Source organism: Mus pahari, chromosome 8, assembly GCF_900095145.1.
Source record: "Mus pahari chromosome 8, PAHARI_EIJ_v1.1, whole genome shotgun sequence".
Lineage (NCBI taxonomy): Eukaryota > Metazoa > Chordata > Mammalia > Rodentia > Muridae > Mus > Mus pahari.
Window position 1 is genome coordinate 13,637,062 of NC_034597.1, and position 15,577 is coordinate 13,652,638.

General features: G+C 44.4%; 1 protein-coding gene across 1 annotated transcript in view; it reads left to right on the forward strand.

Moving 5' to 3' along the window:
- Positions 1-15,577, forward strand: part of Lrmda (leucine rich melanocyte differentiation associated) — a 1,022,231-nt gene that overhangs the window by 2,693 nt on the left and 1,003,961 nt on the right. The window contains exon 2 of the mRNA XM_021203463.1: positions 4,123-4,223. Coding sequence (XP_021059122.1) covers positions 4,123-4,223 — 101 coding nt within the window. The remainder of the gene's footprint in view (positions 1-4,122; positions 4,224-15,577) is intronic.

A 15,577-nucleotide genomic window follows, 5' to 3' on the forward strand; every position in this document is an offset into this window, starting at 1 on the left:
GTGTGTGTGTGTGTGTGTGTGTGTGTGTGTGTGTGTGCGCGCGCTCGTGCTGTGGTCTCTGTGTGTGCCCAAGAAAGCCAGAAGGGCACATCACATATTGTATTGGTTAGGTTTTTGTCACTTGACATAAGCTAGAGTCATCTGAGAAGAGGGAGCCTCATGGGGAAAATGCCCCCATCAGATTGGCCTGTAGGCAAACCATGGAAAGCAAGCCAATATTTGGAGTTTCTCCTTGGTCTCTGTTTCAGTTCCTGCCTCCAGCTCCCCGCACCCAGTTTTTTGCCTTGCCTCAGTGGACAGTGATCTGGACTATGTAACCCAAACAGACCCTTTCCTCCAGGAGTTGCTTTTGGCTAGTGGTTAGAAGTGTCTCTCTGGACAAAAGAAAACAATGTAACGACTATGACACGGAACTCCTGGAGCTGGAGTCACAGGCAGTTGTGAGCAACCAGACATGGGTGCTGGGAACAGAACTTGTGTCCTCTGGAAGAACAGCAAGTGCTCTCAACAGCTGATCCATTTCTCTAGCTCACCCCACCCTGACTCCTCTTAAATGGGGGAAAACCTCTGGAGAAGCCCAAGGGATGGGTTATCATTTCATTATAATGTAGCTGAAATATCCCAGAATAAAATTGGTTGTAACTTTTTCAGTACTTAGAGAAGATATCCTAAATAAAGGGATGAGTTAAGTGCAAGGGAAAGATCTCAATGAAAATTTAAAAAGATGGTTAGTGATATTTGTTGGATGTTATATTGGTGCTCCTGGGGCCACTGTGGGCTGATGGCTGGCATGCAAGTGGGACAGTTGATGTGGCCCCATCCCTTTTCTCTGTTAAATCTTTTTATGCATCATGGGCCTGACCTCATTTGGCTTTTCTTAGCTTGAATTCTTCATTTATAATCAACATTACACCCTCCCTTTTTCCATTAACACATGACAGCTACCGTTTGCAGCATGTATGCAATCACAGACATAAAGGCAAACTTAAAATTTGGGCACTGAAATCTTAGGCTCAGGAGAGAATGAAAATAGACAGTCCCCTCCATGGGGATATTGATCTGAACAACAGCTACTGATTGGGTGAGTGCTCTTCATACGCTATTTTGGTCCTGTTATACAGTGCAATGGGGATGACACCGCCTCATCCCAAAGGCTGTTTTTGAGGATGTAACAGAGAAATGGACTGCTCAGGGTTGGCATTTATTTAGTGTTACTGTGCTATCGTAACTGCTCTTGGTGGTAGTTGATGGCTGTACTTGATAAGTTCAACAAAAGGGGAAGCAGAGGCTGAGAGTCACTCAGTTGGCCCAGCGCCTGCCTAGCATGCACAAGGTCCTGGGTTTGACCCAGGCAGGAGGAGCAGAAGCTGAAGGTTATCCTCGGGTACATAGTGAACTCTAGGCCAGCCGGAGATACATGTGAGTCTCTGAATGAAGAAAACAAAAGAGAACAGGTTCCAGGTCACCGTGACAAATCCAAGGAAACAGCTGGTGGGTAGCAACAGCAACATTGGTGCTTGAAATGGACCTGGGACAGCGCTTCTGGTAAGAGTCACTAACCTGGTGACAGACAGATCTGGGGGTGGGGTGGGGTAGGTGTAGGGGGTAGGGATGGTGTGGTGGCAGTGTGTGTGTGTGTCCCAGGGAATCTGAATCTGGTGACTGACAACACATTAGAAAGGCCCTAGAAGCAGGCCACTGTCCTGAGGGTAAGGACTCTATGGTCTCTACATTGGGAAGTGCTTATTTACAACTCAGAACTTATCCAGGTTCCGCCATGATCACCGTGTTATGTTGAGAGGACTGTGGAATTCTTCCCTATGTGGAAGTTGAGATTTGGCAACCTGGGTCCCCACTAGATCTAATCCTTGCCTAGTTACAAGGCTCAGTGTCCTTATTTAAGGCTAAGCTTTATCTGTTTTGGATATCACAGAAATCTTATGTGTTGATGGCATAAAATGGTGGTGGCACATGCTGGGTTTTTGAGTGAGCCCCACGGATCTGGAGGGTTAATGTGAACTCACAGAACATGTTACAGATGTTACAGATCGAGACCAAGTCTGCAGGATTTATTGGGACCTTATAGCCTCAATCTTTCCTTGCTGTGTGCTTTTCATCTCGGCATAGAAACAGAACTCACTTTATTACCTAAATGCTACAGAAAGTGAATCTAATATAGAAAGAGGACAGACTGCTAGATTGAAGCAAGATCCTATTTATTTATTTATTTATTTATTTATTTATTGCTTGCTATCTTCCTGAGTCAAAATTATTTTATTGGGCCACTAAGATAATTCCGTGGGTAAAAGCAGTTGCTACCAAGCTTGATTTTGATCCTGGGGACCTATGTGTTGAAAGGAGAGAACTTCAAGTTGTCTTCTGTCTACTAAGTATGTACCATGGTGCACCACACACACACACACACACACACACACACACACACACACACACACACACACATGAATGAGAGAAAATAAATACATGTTAAAAATTAAAAATGATTTTGTTGAGGTTCTAGGATCAAATTTTTTAGGCCTTTTACTCTTTGGAAATACACAGGAGCTGCTTAAATGATTACATAAAATAAGATAAAAATCGAAAGACCGCTGAAGGATGTTAAGTCTTACTGAGAGCTGTCTGGACAGAGGGCATACACACACACTATGTGCGCTGCTGGGGAAAATGCCATCAATATAGTCTGACCCTGCTGTGAACTTGGTAAAGTGCATTAATCACCAGAATGGAAGATGTGCCCACAGCGACAATAGTGGCATGAATGGTATGGGGGTAACCAACTGCTGGATTGAAGGCCTGTTCCATGGCAGGAATCTCATGCCTGGCCTTGTGAATGTGGCCAAGAAGCCAAGGTTGGTGAGGACCTCACGAATGGACCTACTATTGTTATTCTGCTACATGGAACTAGCTAATGGGCCTCTAAATTCATATCGCTAGACCGTAGCTTAGTGCAGCTCTCAGATCTCATCAGAGAGGTTTCTTTGTGCAGTTGGAGATGGTTCAAAGTGCAGAGTGTCACTGGAGGGCTAACCTGGGACACCCACATCACTCTTCTCTAACAGGGGCTGTGAAAGAAGTGGGTGAGGATGACCGTAAGAGCTAGGGCCAGGGGAGGACTGGAGCAAAACCAGGGTTTCTGGACTCAACAGGACCAATGCACTCATGAACCTCTAGCAGCTATGGTCTCCCTCACAAGGCCATCGTACTCATGAACCTCCAGCAACTGTGGTCACCCTCACAAGACCTGGGTAAGATCAAGTCATGGAGCGGGGCAAAACATGCAGGGCAAACCATTTAAACAGGAGGTGGCCTCTTGATGTAAAATCTTAGAAATGATGACCACACTCTGCCCTAGACCTTACCAGCCCTTTGTAAGGTGTGTGATGGGCGTTTATACACAGAGGGAATGCAGTGGGACTGGTGGCCTCTTCCATGCCCAGCTTGTTTTAATGCCTTGGGAGTTCAAACATAGGTTCAACCTGTGGCCTGAGGGCTGTGTGCTACCACCCATAGCTGTGAGTGTAGTCTAGCACAAAATCATGATCTTCCTTGAAGTATGTTTTTGAGATTTTTTTAAAATAACATTCGAGCACGTACTTTGTAGATTCGATTTTTGTGGCAGGGTCAGAGGGCGGAAGGATCAATTTTCACGGTGACAATAGGGATGGCTTCTGAAGCTGCAGAAAAGGCTGGGGCCTATTCAGGAGAATAGCCACCCTATCTTCTGTCTTCTGTGAGGAGGAATGTAATATGGGGTGGTCGGGAGAGGGAGACAGAGAGTCAGATGGGCAGCCATCACAAAGGTCAGGGTGGGTGGCTGAAGGTGGTGGTTATCCTCATGTGTCCTGAAATTGGGCTTGTTTAGTCACCTGTACCTTATCCAGTTTTAATCTAACTTCTATTGTGCCACAGTATATCTCCGTCAAGCTCACTGTACCAGGAGAGGGAAGCTGTTGGCAGAGTCCCCCCTAAGTGGAGGAAATAGGTACAGTTTAGCCTTTTTGTGTGGAAGAGCCAGGCTTAAAGGTTGAGGTACCAATCATGGGATCAGTGGCTCTGGTTTGGAGTAGATGGGTAATTTCCATTTTTGTTCCATTGAATTTGCAGGTGTCCTACGTAGGCCAGTACTGCAGAGAAATCCCAGAGTACCTGGGCCGGGACTTTGGACATTTTGCAAAGAGACTTGACCTAAGCTTCAACCTCTTGAGGTATGCCAACTTTGAGAGATGCAGGCCAGGCCTGGGCCACCCAGTTCCCTCCAGGACCTGGGGGCAGCAGGCACAAGTCACAGGTCCCAGCTCTTTACAGGATCTTGAGAAAGATGGGACCACACGCCAGACCCTGCTGCAAAGGATCTTAGAGATCATGTGCTTAGAGATCATGGCTGGTCTTCTAGTAAGTGCTGCCTAAGACGGACTGTCAGAGCACCTGAGCCTGCTGCACTTCAGGACTGTGGGAGGTGCCTAAACTTCTTACTTTGTTTTCCTTTTCCATGGACGCCATGTGCATAAGTCTGAATCCTTTTGGGGAAAGGAATGAGATGGGCCAGTGAGTGTTTTAGGGGTGTTTAGCTTTGTTTCCTAAGAGTGACTGAATGCCTCTCACTGGTATGTGTAGGTGTGGTTTTTCAGCTTCGATGTTTTAAATATTCATGAGTATGCTCTCTCTCAAAGGATGACTATTGGTGGTGGTGGTGGTGGTGGTGGTGGTGGGTGGCAGGGGCAGCGAGTGGTGGGCGGGGATTTCTAGTGCCTGTTTGAGTCTCCACCAAAGGTAAGTGTGATCTTGTATGGCAGTCCAGTGGAGGACAACATTTCATGTTATGCTGGCCTGTGGGGCTTAGCAGAGAAAGGGCGATGGCACTCCCACAGTAGGTGTTGGTGGGACAGGTGGACAAGGGTCAGGCCTGGCCTGCACTTGAGCTTCTGTGTTTAGACTGTTCTCTAAGCGCTGTTCTTGAGTTCCAGCCTGCCCTCTGCTTGAAACCTGACCACCATTCCAAGACCCAGGTATGGTCCTGCTTCTAGTCCTTAGGATCTTTGTCTCCTTCAAAGAGTGGGAATGCTTGGGAATGAAGAGTTTTGGGGGAATGGATAGAACTCAGGATACTGGCTCTCAGGTAGGAGAGAATGGCAGTTTCAGTAAATTAGCTTCATGTCACCTAGTGGGTGCTTAGGAGGTAGCACAGTCTATACTGAGCTGCATGGTCTCCAGAAAAGGGGTGTCTTGAGGGTGTTAGGGGAAGAATCTGTCCTTGTATATGCACTCCTTGACTCCCAAGAGGTCTTAACTTCTGGGCACATGTGGAGATCGAAACCTTGCAATGTCAATGCAAAAGGTGACTGAATGTAATTGCCACCCCTAGAGAAATCCAGAGTGCGTTGTGGTCACAGTGTCAGAGAGAGGACAGAGTGGAAAATCTGGAGTGAACTGGGTCTAAGATGTCCACACCTTACATAGCTCCTGTGTTTGGACTCAGGCTGGGACTAAAGGCATGCACTACTGTGCCTGTGCCTGGCTAACATAAACGTAAATCTTAACTCAGATTTTTTTTTTTTTGTAGTAGTCATTCACTGTTTAGTCTGTACCTTTAAAAATGTAGCTCGTTTTTTGACAATTCTGTATATGATATGTTCTCGTCACACTTACCACCCCGCCTTCTCTTGCTCCTCTCCCATCTCCACCAGCCCCCTCTTCTCCACAAGTGCCCTCTCTTAGTCATGTGTCCTTTTTATTTGTGTGGTTTTGTTTTGTGACCCACTGAATTTGACCAGGATGCCCACAAATGGCCATGGGCATGAATTATTCACTGGATAATGGGAGACTCAAGTAGCTACATCACTGAAGAGAATGACTTTTCCCCCACAACCCCCTATGCACCCCAAGGAGCTACTGTCTTAGTCAGGGTTTCTATTCTTGCACAAACATCAAGACCAAGAAGCAAGTTGGGGAGGAAAGGGTTTATTCAGCTTACAGTTCCACATTGCTGTTCATCACCAAGGATGTCAGGACTGGAACTCAAGCAGGTCAGGAAGCAGGAGCTGATGCAGAGGCCATGGAGGGATGTTTCTTACTGGTTTGCTTCCACTGGCTTGCTCAGCCTGTTCTCTTATAGAACCCAAGACTACCAGCCCAGAGATGGCACCACCCACAAGGGGATCTCCCCCCTTGATCACTAATTGAGAAAATGCCTTACAGCTGGATCTCATGGAGGCATTTCCCCAACTGAAGCTCCTTTCTCTGTGATAACTCCAGCCTGTGTCAAGTTGACACAAAACTAGCCAGTACAGCTGTCAACCCCAGATAGCTTTCCGGAGAGGGGCTGATGTAGAGTTGTCATTATATGGAAGTACAACTTGTCTGTACCTGACTCATTGAGCTTCTTATCAAAGGGTATGGCATGTTGTCGAATGCTTTTTCCTGGATCAGGGGTGAACATGAGGCTTTCATCATTGGCTATTTTGGCAAGGGCTGTGATGTTATTGATTTGTATATGTTGTACCAATCCTGTCCCATAGTATACAGCCCTCTTTAATGTGTTGTTCAATTTGCTTTCTGGCATTATTAAGGATTTTTAAACGTTAAGTCTATCAGAGAGATTGGTGATGTTTTTGTCCAGTTGTGGTATATCAGCCATGCTGGTGTTGTGAAAGGCATTTGGAAGTATTCTTTGTGTTTATGCTGATATTATGTTCTTCTGTTATTTGAGGCAGTCCAAGGATTGGCATGAACTTTTTTTTCTCTTTGGTCGAATGCACTAGTGAATCCAGGAGATCTTGGGCCTTCTTTTGTTGGACATTTCTTGATGACTTAATCGCTTGGCTTGTTATTGGTCCAGGGCATCTCAGGCTGGCCAGGTTCAGACCTAACTCTTGCCAAGATGTTAAAAAGGAGGCACTAGTCTTTAAGCACGTACTTGAGAATAGCCTTCTGTGTTGTTTTGTTATTCGTTCTTGGCACATACACTCATCATTGTGCATTGCCTTCAGAAAAGAGTTCTGTGAGCACTGGAGTGGAGCACGAGGAGCATGGATGAGACTCCGAGTTTAATTTCCACAGTGAAAAAAGACACGTGGGTGGTACTCTAGTTATCACCCAGCTTGCTGCTCCTTTGCCGTGCGTTCAAAAATTATTCTTTAAAAATACATGTATGCATCCACGTATGCCTGCATACACACATACATATACACACATACATGCATACATACATATGTACATACGTATGCATATATACACCACACACAAAGAGCTCTGCTCATTTTTCTCTGGGTAGCTATTTATACTGGCAGAAAGATAATTATGGATTTTGAAGTTTTGAACCTTTGATGGGCAGTATGGTGTGTGTTCTCTCATTCCTATTACAGCTCACGGTCTTCTTCATTAGCTGTAGCAAACCCATCTTCCCTTCACTTGAGTTGTCCAAGAAATTGGTTAGTTCTCCCTGATGAAATCGCAGATTCAGGTTATATTGTTTCAGTGAGTCTTGCAGGAGTCTTTGGAACCACTGTGCATCTTATCCTGTTGTATGTTGGAAATGGAAGCAAGGGAAGAAACCCAAATGGAACCTCTGTCTCCCTTGAAGGCCCAAAGGTCCCTGTTGTCTGCCTCTTCTTGTGATGGATGGGAACCAGGTCATCTACATGACTATGACTCAGATGAGCCCCTGGAGCATAATTTCCAGGGTCAGGTCCTGTTGTCTTCCTTGGAATGAGATTGGAGCGCGTGGAGAGTTAATTGGCTAATAGTAGGGAGGCGTGGCATATTGCGCCTTGAATTTACATGGGTTAACAACCACACTCTAACATCTATATTTATGAGAAATACTTAAGATTTATTTGTGATTTTCCCCTTAAAATCAATAATAGTCTATGTAGAAATATTGGAAGACTCAGGAAGGTAGGCAGGGGATAATCTTATCAATTATATACCTCCATTACACAATGGTTATGTGGCAATCCTTGTCTTTTTAGAGCCATTAAAATGATGCATGTATTCAGTCTCTGTTGGAAATATTTTTCATTTTGGTAAATATCACATAATAAAATAATTTTTATGTTTTGTGTGTGTGTGTGTGTGTGTGTGTGTGTGCGTGTGCTGTTCAGAGGACAGCTTGCAGTAGTCTGTTTTCTCCTTCCTCCATGTAAGTTCTGAGGCTCAAACTCATCGCTCTTTGCACCTTCATCCCCTAGGCATCTGGTAGGCCTTTCTATAACAATTTTTGATGGTACCTTAAACTCTTCCTTAGTGTTGTAATATTCACTGATGATCATAGCTCCAATAAGTTACTTTGGACAACTTTCCAAGGAAGGGCTTTGGTACAGGTGCTGGATTGCCTCCTTACAAAAGCTGTGAATGCCAGTTCTCCCAGATTCTCCCAAACGATCCCAAATGCTGCCTCCTGTTCTACTTTTACTTTTTGGGTTAGAGAAGAGAACCCCATGTTTTAGCCAGTGGGCTCCAGATCTGTACAAGGCGAAGAGAGCTTTTGAATGAACTGCCCTGGCATCCATTCTCCCATTCTGATTCTTTCAAGAGGAAAGAGTTTCCCTTGTGGCCCCATTCGGCTTCCCCAAATGCCCTGAATGGTTTCAGAGGGGTGCCTGCTCAGTTTGTTGAACACAGCAGGCAGAGCAGAGCTCCTGTGGTAAACAGTGATAAATATGCCCACGTCAGTCTGGCAATAAAAGTGAGAGGGTTTAATTGATCTATGGCAACAGGAAGCTTACGTTTTAAAAATTAAATTATTTGCAGTCGCATCTTATTTAGCACCGAGGATAAATGTGCTGGGTAGCAAATTGCTTAGAAGGACATTTCTGACGGGAGGTTGCTTGCCGATCTCCTTCCTTCTGCTGGGTGGGGGAGGTAGAAAGGAGTTGGGGGGGGGTTGTTGTGCAGCTCCAGGTAACAGCTCTGACTTTGTCCTCTTCATGCAGCCCAGCTGCATGTCACGAAGTGGGCATTTAGCACACTGTCACAGCTTCTTCAGAGACAGATAGACCACGCAGCATTCATCCATGTTGCACAGTTGGGCAGAACTGAGCCAGCTAACTTGCAGAGATGGGCAGTGAATGGCTTTGGGCTTAGACCACTCTGGATTGAGCTGCTTCTGTTGCTTACTCTATGACTGGCTTTGGTCTGTGTGCTAAACTCTTAAGTGCTATGTGTAACATTCCTACTAAGTTGATTGGGACATACTAGGTCTTCCATAAGCATGGCTACTATACTAGTTAAACGGACAGGGTGCTAACAGGAAGACTTAGAGACTGGGTTCAATCCAATGAGTTCCTTGGTGATCACTGGGACTCTTCACAAGGCAATGAGGGTTTCCTCTCTACCAGCATCCTATGTTTGCATTTCTCTGTGTCCTTTGGGATGGCCAGTGGGTAGAAATTCTAAAAAAGCCAACACATTCCTCTCCTTATATCATAAGTCTTAGATTTCAACCATAAATGAGTGTGCTTATCAATTTAGGACATAGATTTGAAGTGAGGAAGAAATCTTTGTTATGAGACTTTGAAACTAATTTTTTATTTCAGGGAGCCTAACCTATCCTAACTGTAACAAATAATGTAGTTTTCCAATTGCTCCTAATATTTTGCAGGTTAAATAATTTCATGTCATATTATTTAAATTTCTGCCAATTAGGAATAGGCCCAAGAAGAAACTGTCTATATATCCCAGGAGATAAGCTCAGAGCATGCTCCTTTGTTACTTGGTCTTCATTAAATAGTGTCTCTACAGTTGAGGGCCTGGTACAAATTATTTCTGAGACCTTGCTGTCCAGGTTTTTCCCGGGTCACACAATGACCCTGGATGGGATGGTGTTAGTAACAAAGATAGACTAGGAGTTCTCTACAGTGTGGTGTTACCAATCAGACTTTAATGATTCTTCTGAACTGTCACATTCTGCATAGGCTGGATCCAGCATCCCCTCTAAGCTGACCAATATGGTTAAAAGCAACAACAGAACAGTGAAACTTTTTTTTTTTTCTCAAAGTATTACTGACTATTCAGGTGTCCCCAGAAGCCAAGCAAAAACACAATCAAAAGGCAAAACGCACAGCCATCTGACAGGCCTATATAACACTCAGCGGTAAGACCCTGATTTCTGTACTTCCAACACTCTCTGGCACATCTCACAGAGACAGAACACAGTTTGACTACATTAGGCTAGGAGGAGCAGGTATCAGCCCATGAATGGTTACCATGGTACTTTCTTCCTATCACTCCATCTGTGAGGTCCTCCTGACTACCTGGATTTCTACCCACTGGGCACAGAAGGTAGAGTGTGAGCCACAGAAGGTAAGACAGGGTGGGCAGCAGAGCTTTATTTTCTCAGGGACGACCGTGCTGCCTGTAACGCACAGGAAGCACTTCCCACTAGCTTCGCCTCAATATTTCTTATAGTAATTGGGGGAATTTTAAGCATCAACTTTTACTTTCGCTGAAACTGTTTTTCTCCTCTGGGAACCGGAGGCCTCATAGCTCTACCCATCTCTCTGCCTTCTTGTCTCTTCACAGGATATGATTTTGGGGTGTCAGGGTGTCAGTGCTATTGCTGTTCATGTTATATCGGGGTGGCTTTGGTGTTTTGAGGGAGGAAGATCGGCAGGACTTTTAACTCTTTTATACTTTCTTGTCACCGGGCCACTAGGTTCTCCACCACAGAGTCCTGCGGCTGCAGGATGCAGTTTGTTGCTGTAGTGATGGCCTTGGTAGTTGTACCGCTGTTTAGTGCATGAGGCTAGGATGCTTAATGCCTTGCTCAGTGTTTATCCCAACCCTCTTCCCCTGAATGTGTGTTCCACTGAGGACCTGTGGATGCTTTGGAGACAATTTTTTATTTTTATTTCTATTTTTTTTTTATTTTTTAGAATGGCTCCCTAGATAGCCTTCATGGTAAAAACAAACTGCGCAACAAACGTTGAGAGGTGATTGGTGTCCTCTCCAAGGGAGTCCAGGGGTGGGGAGCTGAAGAAATGATCCCAGCAATTATGTTTCTTTTCTTATTAGCAGATAGCAGCTAATGTTATGCAGGCTTCACTCCTTCCAAGGCTGGGAAGAACACTTCCCATATGTGTTTACTATAGCCCTACGTTCTCCAAATGAAACTATCGGAACCCACATCTCACACACAAAGTGGCTGAGGCCCAGGGAAGTCCAGATGCTCACCCAAGACTGCACTGACGGTTAGAACGGTCAGAGAGCTGGGACTGAATGTGCCACATCTGACTCTGGTTTTGTAGTTTTTCTGAATTGCTCTTATAATACAAAGTGGCACTATTTATTTATTTATTTATTTGCTTATCTATTTATTTATTTTTTTGCATTAATGTTTTTAATGACCTCTAAACTTTGGCTTTTCGGTGTAGCAACGTTTCCTTTTCCCTGTTAAAACCCCTAGCAGCCAGTAGAAATAGCTATGACAGCGTTTATAGTGCCTCCCCAAGACCCCCCAGGCCTCAGCTAGAGCCACACTGCTGCTCTTCCCTCTTTCTCCTGCCTTTTAAAACCAGTTCTAGTTTGGGAAGTAGAGTATAGCAGTACCCCAGGAGGCCCAGGTGGACTCAGAAGCAAGGGTACAGTCCTTCTCCCTTGAGGCTGTGCAGGTTGGCTCAAATCCAAGGTGGTGGTCATGGGAAAAATTATTCATCCTTACTGTCTCAGCCCTGGAACAGTGGACCTTGGTTATTGAGTCAGAGAAAAGATCTCTCTCTCTCTCTCTCTCTCTCTCTCTCTCTCTCTCTCTCTCTCTCTCTCTCTGTGTGTGTGTGTGTGTTCACTTGCACATGGGCTCACACACCCATATACTCCCTATCTGAAAAGCCTCTTTAGTCTCCTCTGGGACTGGCTGTTGGTGGTTTTAGCTGTTCCATGTTCCCAGATGATGAAAGGGAGCCATTATCCTCTTTTTGCTTGGGTGTCTGTGTTTAATTGTAAGAATTTAATAACGACAAATTCTTCTTGGCTGAGATTTTTCATGCCAGCTGCTTTCTCTTTTCCTTTGGACCCTTCCTCATCCGTGCTGCAGCGCAAGGTCACTTAGGGTTTACAATGAGATACAAACACATGTGCAGGTTTTCTTTAGAGTTGAAAAAAAATAAAGGCTCCTCCTCCAGACCCGTCATTACGGAGATCAGCTGTGCACCCCCCCATACCCCTTAAGCTGCTCTCTTGACTATACACAGAACCCTGTTCTTCATTCAGGGTGTCTGCTTTTTCTCTGGTTATGCAGAAACAAGAGATGGGCACAACGTAGAAGATCAACAAAAGAGGTTTAGAAGGAAAAAAAATCCCCAATCATTCTTGAGACTTATTAAAAACAATTGGAGGCGAGAGCGAAAGGGCTTCCAGCCTCTGTTCATCCCATCTCCTGCTTCTGGGGAAGTGGTTTTTTTTTTTTTTTTTTTTTTTTAAGGAAATGCACCATTGTTAAAACTTTTCCTCCCCCCTTGATAGATTTATTTATAAGGTAGAGAAATATTTTCCCCATAATTGGGTAACTCTTAATAGTAGCAATTGCATATTTATCAGTGTGAGGGGCTGTTATTAATGTAACTGTCAGGCCCAAACACATTTCTGCATTAAATCCATTTAGTATGTGCATTATTCGGGCATGAATGTCACCAGGACATCAAAGCCCCGTAGGCATGGGGAGCTCAGTGCCCTGCTGCGGCTGCCGAACAGGCCCTTGATCAATAAATGTAACATGTTAATGCAGAGCAAATAGAATAAAAGATTTCTTTGACAAGACATGAAAAATCACCTTGTGGCAGCTGGCATGTGATGCATTTCTGGGGGAGACACCAGCAAAGTTGATCTGACATGTAAAGAGAGGAGATGATGGCTGGAAGGTGCTTTTGTTTCAAACTTCTTTCTTGACCTGTCAGGTTTTGAAGGCGCCTCAATGGCTCTTTTTTTTTGTCATGTGAAAATTGTAGTCTTAGGTAGTTATGAAGCAGTTATCTCTTCTCGGGATTGTGAATGCTGCTGTTTAATTGATTCACTTAGCATTTGAAACTGTCACGCATTAATAATTGCGAAATCCTGTAGATACTGCGCACGGAGTGTGTCACGCTTAAATGTGTAGTTATCAGAAAATTAATATCCTTAATGAACCGGTGCTTTCAAACTAACATTGCATGAAATCTCTTTGGCCCTTTCATTTGTGAGAGCCACATCCTCCAGTTTGCGGAGAATCACCTCTCGACAGTTTGCTTTCTTGATGCCCGACAAATGCCAGCTTTGCTGTGGGTACATCGCGTGCTCAATGACAATAAATATAGTAATTATACTGGAGTTAGTAATTAACATAATTGTAGTCAATTACGACAAATACAGTGCAGCGCTAAATAAACGAGAGGAGGAGAAATTAGCAAGCTAATTGATTTGTCTTTACTCTGCTTTCTATTCTAACTGGCAGGGCTGTTTTTCTTGGGGTGGCGTGGCGAGGAGGGGAAAACCCCCCACAAGGATTGTTTACAAATAACCGATTTTGTTTTGAAGCCACTTTGTCTTTTGACTTATTAGACTTCACCCCTACTCTGCTTAGCAAGGGGAAAAGAAAGGGAAAGAGATTTTAAATGCCAAGGGAGCGTTTTTTGCTAATTTAGCTACATTGAGTTGATTGCTGAGACTAAGGCAAAGACGTGATTTACCTTTCCCTATGGCTTGAGGAGTTACATTTCTTTCTTTCTTTTTTTTTTTTTTTTCTTTTCAGCTATTGCTTTGGTAAAGGAAATTGTGTGTGTGTGTGTGTGTGTGTGTGTGTGTGTGTGTGTGTCCTTAGACTCCAGCAGCAAGGCTGTGCTTTGTGGCACATGCGTTTGTGGGGTTATTGTATGTGTGTGCTAATTCCATCAGCTCTATGCTGTTGCCTTGGTGGAAGAAATAAGCACCTTTTGCTTGGATTGATCTTCCCTTGGTCTGGGTTCCCTTTATCCTTTGTAGCTAAGGAAGAAAAGGCATGGGCAGGACTATTGGAGAGGGCCGAGGAGGGGCTCAGTCTAGGACCCCTGCTCATGTTCTCTCTTTTTTTTTCTTGCCTCACTTCAGGGCTGTTAGGGTCCTAGGCAGTCATACTCCTGAGCTGCCTGGAAAGTTTGTGCCATGGTCTCACTGCCCATTTATCTCAAGCTGGTTTATGCTGCGCTGCCTGGAGCCCTGGTTAATGGTGTTTATCAAGTGCCTCTCTTCTTTGTTCACCCTTTCCAGTGTAGCTGCTGTTCATACCGCTTAGGGTTCACACCGTTCGGGGAGAAACCATGCGTGTTTGGAGACTCCAGGTCACATCACAGCCCTGTTTTTTTCTCACAAGTTTTAGACACAGATTCCCCCCCCCCCCTTTGCGTCTTGTCACACGGTGAAGGTTGGTAACCAGAACCTTTGCAGGTTTGCGTTATAGAAGTCTTGCCTCAGCTTTCCCGAGAAAAATTGAATGCTTATAGAATATGATTTTTTTTCAAGCAGCCTGCATTATTTCTCTATCTTATTTACTTGCAGTACTCCTCTGAAAAGCCAGTGGCTTGGGAAAGTAGGGATTTGTTGGGATTTTCCTCCTGAAGGTTCTGTTGGGTAGGTTTTAGCCTCATACAAAGGGAGTTGAGGGCAATGGTTCTCACAAGACGTAGTGCATAGAGTCAGGCATGACCTGGCAGAGAGTTTGCCTTTCCAGGTGCCCTGAAGTGCTGCCACATCTGTGAACACCAGGCTGTGCCCAGACATGGCTTGGTATAATCATCTTTCACGTATGTTTCGTTTGGAAATCCATTTCTGATATCAAATATTTACATACAAGGAGTCATTTAAGTTATTTACACTATTTGGGCAAAATGTTTCCCCTCATGAAGCCTCAAATTATTTTAATAAATGCGTGGGACATTTCTGAGGACATTTTTTACTTTGGCAGATGGGAGAGGTGTGAGAGACACTTGGAACTTCAGCCTGCTGTAATCAGAGAGGGTCCAGAGGAAATGGAAAGATTCATACTGAGAGCTTTGTTTAATCAGAAAAATTCAATCAAGCTAGGGTGGTAGGCCTCTAGAGAGGGTGTCTGCTCTTCTGTGGAGGCCCGTAAAATGTATCGGGAGTGTGGGCGACAGGAAGCAAGAGATTGTATGACTACAGAGAGAAACCTGGTCTCTAACCACTGTCAAAATGTGCTCCTTGGAATCATTTTGTCTCTTGTGTCCTGACCTGGCTGCTGGTTTTTACAGTCTGTTCTCTCTTGAATGGCATTTAGATGTTTAGCAGAAATACCCAGGACGTTGACAAAGGAAGCCATTGAATCTTTATCACTGCTACAAGAAAGTTGGGCTAATTAGAGCTAGCTTTGTTTGGCTCTCCGTTTGCTTAAGAAATAATAGCACAAGGGATTTTTGTTGTTGTTGTTGTTGTTGTTACATTCTTTAAAAATAAAACACGGTGTGCAAAAGTTCCACACCCTCAAGATCCTATTCTATTTCTCTTCCATATACGACATCTCTGAGGCTCAAGCGCTGAATTTGTGAAAGTTTTGCTCTTTGGGAGTCCTAATTTTTTTTTTGTTGTTTGTTTTGTTTTT